The following is a 17,488-nucleotide window of genomic DNA, read 5'->3' as shown; positions in this document are numbered from 1 at the left end:
ACATTTACTGTATGTAATCACACTAAAAAATGCGAATAACATTATGATGTAAATGTTGCAAATGGTATAAGGACTTGAAGGATTTTTATACCTAATTAGTGAGGTCTCAGCCAGGGAACCTTGGAGCAGAGATGTCAACTCTGGACCACAAGCCTCTAAAAGCTTGTCTGAATATTTCTGGCTGGTCAGGACACACTCTCTTTCACTGGTTATGCTTGTTCTTTTCCTCAGGTGACCCCAAAAAGGTGCTGACTCAGAACCAGCCACCCCGCTCTCCAAGGTAAGAGGCAGAACTGTCAGCCAAGGCAGTGATAGGATTGGATTTGATGTAAAAAACAACCACGCACACACAAAAAAGAGTTAAGACTAATCAGAATGTTCTGACATTCTGAACGTGGGGAAGAGGGGGACTGAATCCAAAAAACCCAGCAGGGGTGAATGACATCTGAGTCACGGAACTGACAGCGGATGTGAACAAGCCACTCAGATGTGGGGGATGCTGCTAAGAAGTTCAAAATAGGATGCGGAGATGTGCTCGGCTGAGAACTTCAGGGATATATTTTATTTCCCTCAGCTCTGTCTGGCAGCGGAGTGACTTCTGGGTCCCTTTAGTTCTTGGGGGTTTAGTATGAGGGAATTTGCAGCCACTGTGCTCTGGAAGCTGGATCATTTGGGGTGGATGTTCTCTCTGCTTCTCTGACTTCAGCAGGGAAGTGTTGGTTGGGTTGGTTCATTCGTGGCCAATAGGAAATGGATCTGAAAGGGGCAGCCTTTGGCTCAGGCTCTGATCTTGGGTCCAAACAACAGACAGAGTGGCAGGATCGATTTCACAAAAGCCAGTATTCACTGAGACTTTAGCCGGGCTGTGTCCTGAGGGCTCTTCACGTGGCTTCATGTGTTTGCTTATTGAATCCTCACAACTGTATGAGCTACGTACTGTTATTAGTATTCCCAATTTAGATATGGGGAAGCTGAGGTTCAGAGAGGTTAAGTAACTTTCCCAAGGTCACCCAGCTAGCAAGCCGCAAAGCCTGGGCTGGCATCCTTAGCAGGGAGCTTGTGCCCCTTAGCCAACTCTCTGTCCTGTCTCACTTTCAAGCCCTATTCAGAGCCATGTTAAAAAGCACCTGGAGAGGGGAGGGTATACCTCAGTGGTAGACTGTGTACTTAACATACACAAGGTCCTGGGTTCATTCCCTAGTACCTCCATCAAAATAAATCAATAAAACCTACTTACCTACCCCTCAACAGAAAAATATTGGAAAGAAAAAAAAAAAAAAAAGCACCTGAGAACTGCTCTTCCCAAAAGGGGACAGCAGGGGGCAGTGTAACCAGCAGCCATTTGAAGTCTGGCTCTCCTCCAGGGTAAGTAGCATCCCGAGAAAGTGTCTAAGGGATGTTTGGTTTTATCCTTTAAATGCGGAAGACATGCGTAAAACTGTGAAGAGCACCAGTCTATGATTACAAGCAGGACAGTCTAGGATTCCATGTTTTGTTAAAGCCTCTCAGACCCATCTCCCCCAGACCGAAGCCCCCTTTAGGGCAGGGTCCACCCCACCTTCATCTCCGTGTTTCAATGTTTGGCACATCAATGGTGCTCAACAGACAGCGATGGCACTGAATGGCGGTTGGTGGGGGATGTGTTGCTTTGGGTGGGAAGATTTTAAGTGCTGACTGAGGGGATGCTGTGTCTAGAGTTAGGTGGGGGCTTCTGAGGAAGGAAGGGGGTGAGACTGGCTCATCCAAAGCCACCCTCTCCACTTTGGGACCAAAGGTGCTGGCCTAGCTTCTCCAACACCTCTAAGATCCCAGCAACCTCTAAGATCCCAAGTGAGGATGGCAACGAGCCCTGGCACTGAGCTAAGCGGGTCTTCGCTGGACCACCGAGATGAGCGCAGTTTCCTCATCTGTACCTTGGGGATAAAAATGCCTGCAGAGGGGTGCATCAGGGCTCCATGTTGGCTTGAGCTTCGGAGTCAGTGGGACAGACCTGCAGGCCGGCTCTGCCCTTTGTAGCCACTTTGAGCACCGCCTATGGAGGCCCGTGGTCCTGGAGCCTCAGTCCCATCTTCCAAGGTGGGAACAGGGTCCACCGCGTGGGGCTGCGGTGGGAATAAAATGAGATGATGCATGGGCTGGCCTGGTCCAGAATAATCCCTCCATGAGTGACAGCTGCTGCTGCTGTGACCAAATGCCTGGAGCACATCAGATGAGTAAATGGTAGCCTCTGCTTGAGCATACCTGTTACACGGGGTGATGCGCTGAGGACAGCGTCTGGCACGTAGGAAGCACTAAAGCAGTGAAACAAAATACCACAGAAGCCAGTGTCCTAAAGACACGCTCAGTGTCAGGGGTTTCTGTTCCATTCGCCCCCCACCCCAAGCCAGGCCCAGTGTGACACGCCTGCGATACGGCTGCCCAGGGACGGGGTCTGTCCCCAAGCTCACTGTGCAGTGGGGGGAAACACAAGAAAATGGGGCTATGGGAAGGAGGGAGAGGGGCCCTGGGCAGGTCACCCCCATTTCTCCCTCCTGGCCCCCTGGCTCTCGCCCCATCCCGATTGTGCACCAATAACGCCAGATGAAACTTCCCAAAGTGACAACGTTCTTCCTTGGTTGAAAAATTTGATGCTGTTTAAGTGCTGCGCCGTCCAGGCTCCTCACCGGGGAGAGGCACCCCAGGTGGGGGAGGGCTGGCCCAAGAAATGTGAGATCTGCCCCATATCTGCTGAATGATCCTGTGCAAGTTACTCCATGCCTCCAACCCTCGTCACATCTGCAGGCTGGGTCAGGCAAGCCCTGAGTTCCCGCAGCTCCAGGACGCTGAACTTCCGCCTTCTCAGCTGTCACTGCTTACGTGAACTTGCTCAATACAGCTGGCCCACGCTTGGTCTCTGGAGTAGGGCTCTTGTTCCTTGCCCTCCAGACTTTGCCCGGTCCTCTCCATTGCCTGGAGCCACCTCCCAGGAGAGCCTTCCCAGGCCCCCAGGTCCAGGACTCTCATGTCCTCTTTGGGAGGGTCTCCTTCCTGCTCTAGGCTTGAGACAGCTCCACCTTTCCTCTCTAGCCCAAGCTGCTCTCCCAAGTATCACACCCACAGGGACAATTGTCACTTGCCCCACAGGCACTGCAAATGAGGCTTCAAACTGATCTCCTCAACCCTGCTCACTCCCCAGATCCACCTCTCCTGCTTCGGGGAAACACTATTAGTTCAAGCCAGAAGCCAGGGCTGTCAGCATGGCCCCACCTTCCTCCTCCACCTCCCTCTTTCCCACAGTCCCTGCAACCTCAACTTCCGCCTCCCAGGTATCCACCGAATCCGCCCACTCCTGTCTTTGCCCATTGATGCTGCCTTGGTTGGGGCTTCCCGGCTCCTCACGCACCCCTCACTCCTTATCCTGTCTTGAACTATCCCCCCTGCAGCACCAGAGTGATCCAAGTTACAAATCTGGCCATGTCATTCCCTGCCTACAACCCTGAAGTGAGAAAAGAAATATTCCCTGCTCTGGCTTTGTTTTAACTGACAATGGTTGAGGACTCAGCAAGGGCCAGGAGTGCTGCTGATCTTCCAAGGCCAGTTCATATCCCATATCCCGTTTTATTCACTCATCCATTTATTCAATATATTAAAATCTCAAAGACTATGCCGGCTATTTTACAGACATCATATAATTTAATCTTCACCACAATTCCCACTTTGCACAAGAGAAAGGTTCAGAGAAGAAGTTGCTCGAGATCACACGTGAACTTGGGTTTAAGAGAACACAGGTTCCCAGGAGCAGGATTCCAGCAGCTATGACCTGACCCATTCCCTGCCAAGGGGAAAGGTTTATGGAGAAGGCAGAGCTGGAGGGGTAACAGGACCTTCCTTGGGCACAAGGCCAGTCTGCCAGTGTGTGTGACACTGGCATCATTGAGGGGACCCTCAGGTCCCTCCTCCTTAATCCAGGACCAGGACTGAAACAGTGAGAAGGAAAGGAAGTTAAAGAAGACTGCTTCCCTTCAGTCCTTGTCCCTCCCTGGTCCCAAATCACATGAGGATCTTCCCCCTTCCCACATCCTGCAGGACCCATGACAGCAGTCCCACCTCCGAATTATCTGGTTCAGGAGAGCACCCTCAGAACCAATCCCCCCCTCCCCCTGTCCTGAATTACAGATGAGAAAACTGAGGCCTGCAAGAGCCAGGATCTCCTGACTTTCATTCCGTGCCATCTCCACTCTTCCTCCCTAGAAATCTTCCCCAAGGAGCTCTGACAACCCCTGGCAGGGATCAGGAAAGGGTCTCGGTGGTAGAAATGCACTTGGAACCCACCTGGTTAGTGCCAGCCTGCCACTCACCAGCTGTGTGAGTCTAGCAGAGCACTTCACTTCTGTGTTCTCATCTGTAAAATGGGTGCAAATAACACCAACCTCACTGACTCATTGATGCTCTCACGGCTGCTGAGAGCATCAGTGAATAATATATATGCATAAAGCGTCTGGGCTATAGAAGGTGCTGAGCCAACTTTAAGCCCAGCTGTGTTGTCCTCAAAGAATTTATGTGGGGAAAGAACCCAGCTCTACCCCTGCTTCCCGAAAGGGCAGAATGAAAGAATATTAGAAAACAGATACAGGCAAATGCTATGAAAATTTGGGGAGGCAGAAGTTTCCTCTCATGTCAGCTGCTTGATAACCCAGACTGGACAAAGGGAAAACAATAATGTGGAGACCAAACGGGATGATTGCTGATTTGGGGTATCACTCACTATTTTCCCAGTGACCTCGAACTTGACCTTCCCTAAAGACAGTCATTTGGCCAAAGGGCTTCTTCAAGAGACCCCCGTTTGTGGGCTTCCCAGGAAGGGCAAAGCAGGGCGGGGCTGGGGAAGGCAGGATGGCGGGCGTCCGCGGACCCTCACCCGCCGGCGCACCCGCCCGGGGCGGTGCGGACTACAGCTCCCGGCATGCCCGGCGCGCGGCACCTGCCCGCCTCCAGCCGCCTTGCCTGGAGGATGCAGACGCCGGGGAGAGCGATGAGGATGGAGGCTGGCGAAGCAGCGCCGCCGGCGGGGGCGGGCGGCTGGGGCAAGTGGGTGCGGCTCAACGTGGGGGGCACGGTGTTCCTGACCACCCGGCAGACGCTGTGCCGCGAGCAGAAGTCCTTCCTCAGCCGCCTGTGCCAGGGGGAAGAGCTGCAGTCCGACCGGGTGAGGCCCGCGGGGTGGGCGGTCGTCGGGCTAGGGAGCCTTCCCTCGCCTGAATCCGGGCTGTTTGGCCTGGCCCGCCCGCCGGGCTGGAAAGCCGGCTGGGTTTATTTCCCAAGAGCTGGAGGCGGGAAGAACTGGCCAGAGGAGGGGAGAAGGAAGTGGATCCGAGAGTGAGGGATGTGCCCATTGCCGTGGCAACAGGACAACGCCAGGCTGCGGCCATTTGCAGCTTCTGAGTGCTACCCTGGGCTTCCAACCCAGGAAGCTGATGGATGGGGACGCTCCCTGTCCTTTGGGGCTGTGGAGAGGGATGGACACTTAAGGCCTTCTCTCCTGCCCAAACTGGACTCCCACACCACAGAAGGAGTTACTGAGGCTGCTCCTCCCTGCCCTTTGGGGTGTGGGTGGCCCAGGGGTGCCGAGAGCAGGGTGGAGAAATCCTGGAGTAGCTTCTGAGCTGGGCTTCATTAGGGAGGAGCTCTGGCCTGGGGCACCATTTCTGGGTTCCTGTCTCAGCTCTGCTGCAAACTGTCTGCATGACCTTGGGTCAGACCCTTCGCTGCTCTAGGCCCAGCCCCTGTCTGTAACCCCAGGGGGCTGGTCTGGCAATGACCTTTAAGGCCCCCTCTCTCCCGTTTCCTGACCTTCTGATGCTGTGACCTTGGATGAGTTCCCTCACCTGGTGATGTCTGAGTTTTCTCTCTGTAGAGTTGTACTGATGCCCTCTCTGCCTCCTTGCAGGCTGAGGGTATCCAGTGAAATAGCAGCTCCTTTGGAAACTTGTAAACATCCCCAGAAGAACTGGAGATCTGGTGGAGACAGTACAGGACTGGATTCAGGGAACAAACTCTAAGAGGGGCAATCCCTGAGCGCTACTCTGAGTCGGTGCTACTCAGACCTCACTGGATGCTCACAATGCCCTCTAGTTATGGGGCAGAGGAGTGAGGCTCAGAGAGGCCAAGTCACTGGCCCATGGTCACACAGTCAGGAAAAAGCAGACGCTGGATTTGAACCTAGGTGTATCTGACCTCAAAGCCTTTTTATTCCATCCTGCTGCTCTGTTCTGGGGAAGAGCAGTCTCCACACCCCCTCCCTCCCTCTGATCCTTTACTGGGATTGAACTGAGGCGGTATGTGCAGGGTTGGGCAGGGGAGGGAGCTCGCTCTTCTCTCACTGCCTGTATCCTTCATCCCCATAGGATGAGACCGGGGCCTACCTCATTGACCGCGACCCCACCTACTTTGGGCCCATCCTGAACTTCCTCCGGCATGGCAAACTGGTGCTGGACAAGGACATGGCTGAGGAAGGTAAGTTGGTCCAGGAGGCTGGCAGGGGCCCACTTCCTAGCCCTGTGCTCAGCAGCCTGCCAGGGCCTTCCGTGGAGGTCCAAAGCCATTTCTCCCATCTGGAGGGAACATCTGCTTTCTTCCATGTTTCCTGCCTCTTCTCATCCCCGGCAGGACTGAATCCCAAAGCCTCTGGCCAGGCTGAACCTGGAGGCTCTGTCAAGGTGACTGACTGGCCCATGCTTCCACTGGGTGTTGTTGAAGGGAGTGACAGAAACATGGAGACAGAGGACAGAGGGAGCCAGCGAGGCCGGCAGCCTCTGCTGTGGGCAGGGATGCCCTTTCTCTGGGTCTCCTGGGAAGCCAGTTGTGAACAGGGTGGAGATGAGTGTGGGAAGAGATGCAGTTCTCTTTCTCTGGGTGATCCGGCATCTCAGAAGCCTGGTGAGGGCTGACAGTCAGCAGGTGGGTGGAGCGGGTGCCTCTTCCCAAATCTGACAGCCTTGGTAGCACAGTGCTGGTGGTGCTGGTTGTGGGCAGAGCAGGGGAGGAGGGAAGCCTGCTCCCCAGTGCGGCTGTGGTCCCTCCCAGGCCTGGGTAGCTGAGGCCCTGTAGATGCTCACTTCTGGGCCCAACAGACGTGGGGAAGCCATGCCTGGGAGAATGGCTTCTTGGCAGAGCCGCAGGAACAGGGACTACAGTTGGTGCCAAGTGCATTCTTCTTAGGGTACAAGGTGTGCCTCTGGGTCAGGTGACGCAGCCAGGCCAGCTTGGACATGTCACTTCTCCTTTCTGAGTCTCTACTTGTGTGTATGAAGGGGTGGGCGGCGATGTACATTGCAGAGAACAAGTTCTGAGACGGTAGGTATGAGTCCCGGGGCTTGTACCCTGTACATGTCCAGCACATCCCGTCTCCTCAGTCGGGCCCACAGTCTTCCCTCCTTATCCCCATGGGACACAGTGATCTAGAGGCCATGTGGCTCCCCGGGGGGCCAGGTCTTCAAACTCAGAGCCCATCATCAGCTCTGCAGAGCCCCACAGCTTTCCTGGCAGCCCCTGGGGGAATGCAGATACCACAGGCGTGGCCTGGGCGCAACAGTAGGTCCCACGGGGAGGGAGGTAAATGCTCCAGCCGCATCACAGCCAACACCTGTTTACAGGTTCTGAGTTTGTCAAAGCCCTGGCACTCCCAGCACCTTCAGACAGGGCTCGGTCTCCCATCCAGGGTACCAGGGGAGTCTGGGAGGAGACTGACTAGTTGTGTGGCACCTAGAACATCACTTACCCGTCTGCACCCCCATGCCTGCATCTATAGAATGGGGTGACAGTAGCACCCACCTTGCTGAGCTGCTGTGAGGATAAAAAGAGCAAATACAAGTGTGTCACTTAGCCCAGTGGCACCGAGCACTCGTGATGCCGAGCTGGTTGTCTGTCATCTGAAGGGCTCCACGGGGGCACCCAGGCAGCAGCACTCACTGACATGGGCACCAGGGACAGCAGGGTAGATCAGCATGGGCCCTGTCCCCAGAGGCTAGTCATGGAAAGGACCAGAAGTGTCCCTTCCCTGCAGGAGCTTAGGGGAAGTCCAAAGGCTGAGGGCCGTGTGCTTCACTGGAGAGGTGACTCCCTCAGTGTCTAAGACCCTCAGTTCCCTTAACTGTATGAGGACAGTCATGCTTGCTTCTCCATGGCCCTGGGGCTTGTGATGAACACAGGAGGGGCTTTGCAAACTGTAAAGTGCGGTGGTCGGAGAGATGCAGGTGCACAAAGATCGTGCACTTAGTGGGCTCTGAAGTCAAAGGAACTTGGCTCTGAATCCCAGCTCTTGAGCCTTGCTCAGCTGCTGCTTTTCCTGGTCCTCAGTTTCCCTGTTTGTTCACTGGGGGTGATGAAGGTACCTACTTCTCGTTCTGAGAATTAATTACAATAAAGAACAGAACGTGCCTAACCCGGTGCCTGCCCTTAGCATGTGTTTCAGAGATGGGAGCATGTCCTTGGGGGCCAGTCAAGGCCCTTCTCAACCCAACAAGCCCGCTGCCTCTTGATAGCCCTAGAGCAGCCCCCAGATAGGGGACCAGCAGGCGTCCCTGGGTGACCATGCTCAGCATAGCAGGGATGTCACGCTGCTGAGTGGTGGCCTCTCGCCCCTGCCATGGAGAGTGTGGGACCCAAGGAAGGAAGTGTTCCCTCTTGCCTGATCCCTGAACTCAGAGATGCTCATGACCCTCTTGTGACTGGAGCCGGGGGTGGGTTTGGAGGTGGAGGGGACTAGGTGAGAATGGGGCATGGGGGCAGTGGGGGTGACCAGGGGCTGCTCTGTCTGTGCCAGGGGTCCTGGAGGAAGCGGAGTTCTACAACATCGGCCCGCTGATCCGCATCATCAAAGACCGGATGGAGGAGAAGGATTATACCGTCACACAGGTCGGGGAGCAGCGGGGCAGTGGGGCAGCTTCTGTGGCCAGAGCAGGGGGCAGTGGGGGAGAGGGAGCAGAGCCAAAGAGGGAGGCAGGAGGAAGACTTGGGGAGGCCAAGCTCTCCTATAAGGGGATGGGTGGTTGTCCCCAGACTGCCCAGCAACGCCCCAGACTGGGAGATGGACACTGGGTCCTGTCCCTGCCTTGGTTCTGTTTGCTGTGTGACCTTGGTCCATTCATGCCCCTCTCTGGACCTTGATTTCCTCTTGTGAAATATAGAGGTGCTGAGAACTGTCCACCCTTCCCTTCCTCACAGGCAAAATGGGGTCAGTGTGGAGGTACAGGGGGCCTTGTGGGGGACAATGCAGGATTGGTACTTTTCGTGGAATCAGGTGGTCCCCTGGAAGGTACAGCGCACGCTGCTGGAGCTGGCATTTCTGAGCTTAGACCCTGGACCTAAGTGGCCAGTCTGCAGGAGGAGCTGGAAAGATTCTCTGCCCACCGTGGGGAAGCCATGGTGGGTGGGAAATGGGTAGTGAGGTACCATCTTCCAGCCCCAGGAGATTGAAAGGGGGTGCTCCATTTCTTCTGGAAGGGCTGCCTCAATTAGTGACCCAGAATGTCCCCCACTCCCCTCCTCTTTCCCTTTTGTATCACCTGTATTCCAGTCCTGGCTCTGCTACTCTTTAGCTGGGTGACTTTGGGCAAGTAACTGACCCTCTCTGAGCTTCCATGAAAATCCCATAATCTCTAGGGTTTGGGAAGGATTAATTGAGATCATGCATGTCGAGTACCTGGCACATAGTAGGTCCTCAGGACATGGCTCCTGTCTTCCCACTCTGTCCCCTCCCCGCCTCGCTTCCTTCTCGCCTTCTTAGGGGTAGATGGTGGGGGGAGGGCAGATGCTCTTCCCCATCCCGAGCCGCCTGGCCCTCCCACAGGTGCCCTCCACATCGCCTCTCTGCCTGCAGGTCCCGCCCAAGCACGTGTACCGCGTGCTGCAGTGCCAGGAGGAGGAGCTCACGCAGATGGTCTCCACCATGTCTGATGGATGGCGCTTCGAGCAGGTGGGCTGGGTGCTCAGGGGCCACAACTAGGAACTCCCAGCCTCCGGGCAAAGCAAGCCCCTCCCTTCCCTCAGCCCCAGCTTGGGTTCCTTACTGCAGCCCCCTTTTGGGACGGGGGGCACCAATTCTTGAGTCTAACTAAACAAGATGAAGAAAGGCCACAGTTGGCAGCAGACTGACCAAGAGGGAGAAAGGATGGAAGGCCCACTGGCCACAGGGCAGCTCCAGGGAATCCTCTTTAGTGAGAGTCCTCCCAGCGACCAGGAAGTGGTCTAGACTGCAGTATGTAAATCTCTGGCCCCCCCAGGGACAGCTCTGGTTCAAGGAGACAAGATGTACATAGGCAAGCGGAAGCCCCTGTGGGTCCACACTTCTTGTATTAACTCCCCAGATATAGCTTCCGGGTCCTCGCAAGGGACACGCCCAGTTCCAAGCTTTGCCACATTCAGGGAAGCCCAGAGCAGAGGCCCCCCGGGAGGTACTTACGGTGACCCATACTCCCTCCCAGTCTCCATGCACTTTCCCAATCAGGAGAGATTTTTAGCCATAAACGGTGCTGCCCTAGTAATGCACACCTCTCTCAGGCCTCCAGAGGAACAGTTAACCCAAGGTCAGATTTGCCCTTAGTGAAGGAGAAGGACTGGGCTAACCCGCTAGCCACACGAGCCCCCTTGCACCTGGAGCCTGAAGCAGGGAGAACCCCAGGCTCTGCAGGATGGCCGGACAGTCTAGAGGAACAAACCCAGTGCATTCACTGGATTCATATCTAGGCCTCACCACTGATAGGCTGTGTGACCTCAAGCAAGTCACATCTCTCTGGGCCTCACTTCTGTAATCTGTGATGTGGGCCAGTAGTGCCTCCTTTGCAGGGATGTTGTGTAGATTAGAAAGACTGAGGGGGAGGGTATAGGTCAATGGTAGAGTGCCTGCTTAGCATGCATGAGGTCCTGGGTTCAATCCTCTATTAAGAAATAAATAAGTGAGTAAACCTAATTACCTCCACTGCCTCCTCCCCTCTCCCTGAAAAAGAAAGACTGTTGATAAAGTCCCTGGCCCAGGGTAGGCCTCTCGACATTGGAGCCAGCTAGCATCCTGTGAATTATCAGAAGCATTTAAGTCTGTAAGACCCGAAAGAGGACTCGGGGTCCCGGATTCAAATCCTGTTCTGCTCTTCCTGGCTGTGGGACTTCTGGCAGGCCACCACCTCTCCAAAGCCTCATCTGCCAAAGGGGCTGATTTTTCTCTCTGCCTGCAGAGTGAGGGCTCCTGGGGCTGAATGAGACCTGTCGTGTGCAGGGCCTTTATCAGCCAGAAGGGCCCCTGCAGGTGTGGTTATTCTAGGGACCCCAGAACAAAGATGGGGTCACTCTTGAGAGCCTATGGGAGTCTTGGGCAATTGCGTGTGCTCTCAGAGGCTGAGCACGTGGGTCGGGGCCACCGGCCTACGGAACGGGAGGCCTGTTCCACCTCTGCTTCCCCAAGTGAACAGCATATTCTATGGGGCTCCACCGGGTCGTGCCGACTCCACCCTGCAACCTGGTTCTGGGGCTGTTTCAGCCACATCTGGGACAGAGATGGACAACCTGCCCGTTACAGGCCTCTGCCTACTTTCAGAAGGCGGCCTGCTAGACCTGGGACCAGGCTGGGCAGGGGAGCAGCAGCAGTGATAAAAGCCTTCCTCGAAGGACCAGGCCCAGCCGAGCCAGGTGGGTAGGCTGGCCCTGCGAACAGACCGAAGGGCATAGGTGGCAGCGGAGGGGAGGACTGACTTTCAACTAGAGCTGTCCTCTGGAAACCCAGGGATGGGCCTGAACGGAACAGCAAGACTGGTATACACAGCTGGTATCTTGACAGGTGCCCACGTCCACACTCCCCGACCCCCAACCCGACCTATCATTTTCTTTCCACGCTCCGCCCCTCCAGCTGGTGAACATCGGCTCCTCCTACAACTATGGCAGCGAGGACCAGGCGGAGTTCCTGTGCGTGGTGTCCAAGGAGCTCTACAGCTCCCCGCACGGGCCGAGCTCCGAGTCCAGCCGCAAGACCAAGGTGAGCCCCCCGAAGTCAACCTCCCCTCCTTCCCCCCTCCCCTCGCTGCCCTCCCCCTAGCCAGCCCTGCTGCTTCTTTCTTCCTCCTGCTGTACACGCATAACCCCCTGGCCACGGCCCATGCCATCCATCCCATGCCACCCGTGGTCTGCTCATGCCAGTTACCCAGGCCCAGGCTAAGGGGGGCAGTGAGATGGGATGATCCTCAGGGCCCAGCGAGAGTGGACTTAGATGCCACTTGAATGATGGTCACATGGTGGCCACGGGGTAGTGTGTCACAAGGGGGAGTGCACTGAACTAGGCATGGTGACCTTCGACAAGTCCTGTCCCCTCTCGGCACCTTGTGTTCTTGGAGAAGTTAGGGGGGTGGATCACGTGCTTGCGAGGGTGCCATCAAGCTTGGAACTTCTGGGATCTCAATGGCCAGTTTATTTCCCTGGGGCCCGGGCTGGGGTGGGGCAGCCAAATCTGTCAACCCTGCCCCTCCCCCAGGCTCCCTCCTCGGGCTCCACAGCAGAGGGGTCAGGAGCCCTTGGGGGGGTCCAGCCCTGTGTTTCCGCCCTGGCCTGTGAGGCCACATCAGTTGGTGGCGGGGAGGGGGCTGAGCGGAGGTCCTGCCACCCTGGACCCAGAGCTGGTCGGAAGCCTCGGGGGCCTTCAGTAAGACCAGCGGGGCAGGCAGCAAGCCAGGCTGGGAAGGAGGGAGACTGTTCCTTCTAGGAGCCTGTCCCTGTGTGGTGGAGACTTAACGAACTCTGTCTTCCCGTCTGTCTGTCTGCCTCCCTGTGCTGTGACTTCCCCCGCCCACTCCACCCCCATCAGGGCCAGTGGCTTGTGTGGTCTTTCAAGGGTGCGCATGAGCCCGCTGCTCCTGCCTCTCTGGGCCAAAGCCTCGGGACCTGGGCTGCCAGAGCCTCTTGCTGGCATCTCAGATCTGGGTGCTGTCTGCCCTGGGCTTGCCCTGGTCTCATTTCTCCTCCGGGTCAGTCCGCCTAAAATGAGGCCTTCTCAGGTGCCCCTCAAGGATACCCCAGCCACACACCCACCCCTTTTCTCCTCCACCCCCTCACCCAGCCTTGCTCTCCGTCACAGCAGCTGATCCCCCAGCATCCTCAGCAGGACCCCACCCTCCGCTGGTTCCCACCCCAACCCCAGACTCTTCCCAGGCTTCCCAGGGGACTGACCAACCAGACGAGATGCCCCAGCTTCTTTGGCTGAGTGATCCCCTCCCCTGGAGGTCCCCCTTCATCTTGCCCACCCGCTCGCCCTGAGATGGGGGCCTGTGGGGACCGTCGCCAGCAAGCCCTGGCCCCCTCGTTAGTTCTGCACTCTTTCTTCCCTGGGTCCGCCGGCTGGTCCACAGAGCACGGAGGAGCAGCTGGAGGAGGAGCAGCAGCAGGAGGAGGAGGTGGAGGTGGAGGTGGCACAGGTGCAGGTGGAGGCAGATACACAGGAGAAAGGTGCAGCCAACCCCCAAGGAGAATGATTGCTAACAAAAGCCGGAGCCTCCCACCCACTCCCTGCTGGAGCCAGCTGCAGAACCTGGGGGGCCCGGGGATGGCCGGGGGGTGGGCCCACCAGGGTTAGCTCAGCCGCGTGCCTGGCGCCTCACCTGCATAACCATCCCTTCTCTCACTTTCTCTTTGCAGCCCAGTCATCTCAGGATCCCGCTAACCTTTTCTCCCTCCCACCACCGCCTCCTCCTCCTCCTCCGCTTCCCGCTGGAGGTCCTGCCTCATCTTCATCCACCTCTTCTTCCTCCTGGATCTCATCTACACCCTGCCTCTTCCCTCTCTGCCCCTGTCCGGGTTTTCTCTCTGCCTGCTCACGCCTCCATCCCGGGGCCACCTTGGTCCCAGCCTCCTGCGCCCTCCACCCAGGCGCCACGGCCCTGCATCCCAGAGCATCCTGCCTGCCGCATCCTGCATCCTTTCTGGTACCTCCTGCCTCCCGGCCAGGGGAGGAAGGGCACAGCTGCACCTCCTCTGTGCCCACTGACCCTGCTGGGCACGTCTGAGGCTGGGCCGCCCTGCTCCAGCACCTCACCTCCTCGCCTCCTCCTCACATTTCCTCCTTGCAGGTTCCCGTCTGCACCCCCTCAGACCTGAGGCTGTGCTTGCAGTAAGGGCTTCTCCTCGGCCCCTCGCCCACCCCCAGAGATGCCATTCCTGGTTTGTAGCTTGGTGGAGCTGGAGGGAGGAGCGAAAGCCAGGAGGGTGCTCACCTCTCCTTCCCTGGACTTGAGCCGAACTTCTGGCTGACTTTCTCCCCTCACCAAAGTTTCTCAGCCTCTCTTGGCCTTGAGTGTGAGGCACTGAGACAAGACGAAGGGGCAGGAATTCTTTCCCACCTGCCCATCAGCACCAGAGCCAGGCTGGGAAGGAGGGAAGGGAGACGGAAGCCAGGTGCCCTGGACTCATCCTGCATGTCCAAGAGCTCCTGCGTCACAGCCTCATGGCACTGGGTTCCCTGTTTCTGCAAGGGTGGGAAGGACAGGCCACACTTGGATTCCCCGGGTTTACGAGGAGTCAGCTAGAGCTGGCTAAGGATTGAGGTGTGGCAGAAAAAACCCTGGCCAGGTGCCCACTCAATCTTACCTACCTGCTGTGTGACCTTGGGCAAGTCACTGTCCCTCTCTGGGCCACAGTTGCCTCTGAAATGAGGACAAATAGCTGCTCTCTGGGACCTTTTGCCTGAGACAGTGGTGACCAGCCTCTCTTGGCCTTGACCCCCGGCCGGAGTCCTGGCAGAATCTGGCCTCCTAGTTGGCCACCACTGGACCTGAGATGGGGCTTGGGGCTCCTGGACGGGTGAGCTGGGTTCCCTTCCCGCTCCCCCTCCTCCTCAGCTCTGAATCCACTTTTTCTGGGCCTTAGCCCCCCTCCTTCCTCCCAGAAAGGACCTTGTGACTCACCGACCTCTTTCTCTCTCCCTCTCTCCCCCACCCCGCCCTCCCTCCATTTCAATCTCCTCTCTGCCCTTCTCCTGGCCCTGCATTACCCCCTCCTCACTGGTCCCCCCATCCCCCTCCCGGTGTTCTGACCACTCCCCACCCCATCCCCCTGCCCCCTCTTATTTTCTAGCTGTTACAAGCCAGAGGCACCCGGATGTGAGGCCCCAGATCACCTCCAGGGACTTGGGGTTCCGATCTGAAATCCTTTATTTTTGTACCACGGGGTGGGCCCCCGGCTCGAGGCGGAGGAAGAGTTCTCCCCCTTGTCGCCTCTGTCTACACCTGTGGGGCTGTGATTTACCCCTGCCCCTGGGGGCCAGGTGGAGGCCCTCTGGGAACTCTCAAGGCCTGAGGTGGGCCCTTGGGCCCCTGGGCAGAGCCACCTGCCTGTGGCCAAAGCGTGGCGCTGTCCAGCTGTGTCTCCCGGGCCCCCACGTCCCCTCCCCTGGGTCCCCCAGCTGCATGGCAGATACGCTCCCTCCCAGCCCAGTCACGTCACCTCCTTGAGCCTTAGTCTGCCTGTCGGATGGGTTCACTTCCTGCCCTACCTACCTCACAGGGTTGTTGTGAGGTTACAAAGAGGAGCAAAGTCCCGGAAAACCCTCAGGGAGTGTATAAAGCGCGGACGGGGTGGCCCTCCCTTTACCCTTCCCTCGGAAGTGGGGGACCTGTCTAGCCCTGGATGGAGATTCAGGGTTTGGTGGGAGATGGAGGGTGTGGGGGTCGGCCCTGTGGGAAGCAGGGGATGTGTGACTTGGCCTTCACCTTGGCTGCTCCCACCCCCACGCTCTCCCCGTCTATAGAGGGCCCTGGCCCAGAGGGAGGCAGGCCATGGCTTAGAGGGGCAGTGCGGCCACTCAGGAACTGGTGACAAGGGAAAGGGGGACACTCCTCCCTCTGCCCAGGGAAGAGTCTGGGGTGGCAGGGGCTGAGTGAGGAGCCCCCTCCTGCATTTCTGGTCTCCCGGGCTGGGTACTTGCTTCTCAGCTGTGTCCAACCCCACCGTGGAATAAAACCTAAAGAAACAGCCAGGCTAGCTGCCTCCCTCTCTTTCTCTGGGCCACGTTTGGGGACAAGAGCTAAACTCAAGGTGAGATAGACAGCCCAAAGGTAGTGGGGCTTTTTCCTAAAGCTCAGGGACCCTGCCCTGTTGTCATACCCTCTCCTGGGTATGTTGGGAGGGGCGTTGTGGCTGGATCCTACATCCAGTGGCCAAACACCGAGGGGACCGACTCTGCCTTACTGGGTGAACTTTGGAAGGTACCAGCCCCCTGGAGTCACACAGGTCTCTTCCGGCCTCCAGGCAGCCCTAGACCGGCCGGGGTGCTAAGGGCATAGGGAATTTGGGCTTCCGGGAATCAGGATGCAGGTCCTCCCAAGCCTGGCTCCCTGCCTCCCACTTCCCAGCCTCACCTCACCGTTCAGATGGCCCTCTGTATCCTGGCTTCACCCTGCCACCTTGCTCCATCCTAACCCCCCAGGACGACCACTCTGCTTTTTGCTGTGACACCTCTTGGTCACCGCCACCCTCAGCCCCAAGTCCTAGGGAATACAAGCCCCACGCCACCCCCAGCCAGTTCCTTCACCTCCTCGGTCCTGCTGAGTGTCTGCCTTGCTCCCCTGCCCCCAGCAACTTAGCACTGCTGGGGTACCTCTCTGCAGAGCATGGTCCCCTAGGCAGAGGCCCTCCCCTAACCCCTCAGCAGTCTGGGGGGGTCTCACCACTCTTCCCCTTGGGCCACTTGGCGCTCTGAAGTTGACCTCACTTTTTGTGTCCAGCTTTGCTTGCAAGAGAGTCACCAGGAGGCTTGTTAAAAGAATAGGTTATGCCATCCTCGCTAATTTTGACTAATTAAGATCCAAGTAAGGCTGTGACTTTGCATTTTAGCAAAGCACCTTCCAGCTGTGTTCTGCTCCCCCTCTAAGATCCCTCAAAGGCCCCCCAGGGTGGAGTCCTGCCCCCACCCTAGAGGTCCCCATCCACAGCGTCTGCTCCATCTGCTCCAGCTCCACAGGCGGGACCCAGCAGGGGAAGGGCTCTCCACATGTGGACCTGGTAGCCGCTGCCTGTCTTTGAAAACCCTCTTGAGACTAGGTCCCCTCCAAGGCTCTCCGCTTCCTTCTCCTCCCAGCTAGGCTGGGAGAAAGACTTGTTCACAGTTGACTCTCCCTCACCTCCGCCAGGACCCAGCCCAGCGGCCCTCCCTGACCACGCCCACTCAGACCACACCCTTGGCTGCCACCAAGATTCCACCCCTCTCAGGTCTCCTCCAGCCTCTGGCCACACCCCTCAGCCTACTCTGGGCCCCACATCTGCAGTGTCTCTGTCTCCCCCACCTCCTCTGTCTTCCCTGGACCACCTTCCGTGGATGGTGGCTCTAAAGTCCCTCCAGACCTCTCTCTCAAGCTCCATCTGCCTCCAGCTCATCTCCCTCCCAGAGGCACCCCAAGTTCATGACACCTTCCTAGAGCCCTTCCCCAGACCACCCCAGGTGACCAGGCTCAAGCAATGAGTCCTCTACCAGCCCAGCTGG

At 57.4% G+C, this 17,488-nt stretch overlaps 1 protein-coding gene across 6 annotated transcripts; it reads left to right on the top strand.

The window, feature by feature from the left end:
* The first annotated feature begins 4,979 nt into the window (after positions 1–4,979).
* KCTD17 (potassium channel tetramerization domain containing 17) lies at positions 4,980–15,983 on the top strand. Of its 6 annotated transcripts, XM_010994780.3 has the most exons (9): positions 4,980–5,185; positions 6,384–6,492; positions 8,801–8,892; positions 9,857–9,952; positions 11,876–12,001; positions 13,365–13,461; positions 13,651–13,728; positions 14,082–14,172; positions 15,085–15,298. In XM_010994780.3, the coding sequence occupies exons 1-9, from the start codon at positions 4,991–4,993 to the stop codon at positions 15,152–15,154; spliced, it is 954 nt and encodes a 317-aa protein (XP_010993082.2). In that variant the 5' UTR covers positions 4,980–4,990; the 3' UTR covers positions 15,155–15,298. The 6 variants fall into 6 exon arrangements, with proteins under 6 accessions (XP_010993082.2, XP_031319073.1, XP_031319070.1 ...); XM_031463213.2 differs by lacking the exons at positions 13,651–13,728; positions 14,082–14,172 and having other exon boundaries at positions 15,085–15,983; XM_031463210.2 differs by lacking the exons at positions 13,651–13,728; positions 14,082–14,172 and having other exon boundaries at positions 9,827–9,952; positions 15,085–15,983.
* Positions 15,984–17,488: the final 1,505 nt, after the last annotated feature.

Source organism: Camelus dromedarius, chromosome 11, assembly GCF_036321535.1.
Source record: "Camelus dromedarius isolate mCamDro1 chromosome 11, mCamDro1.pat, whole genome shotgun sequence".
Classification (NCBI taxonomy): domain Eukaryota; kingdom Metazoa; phylum Chordata; class Mammalia; order Artiodactyla; family Camelidae; genus Camelus; species Camelus dromedarius.
The sequence above is the reverse complement of the archived record's forward strand: the minus strand, read 5'-3'. Positions and strand labels throughout refer to the sequence as shown.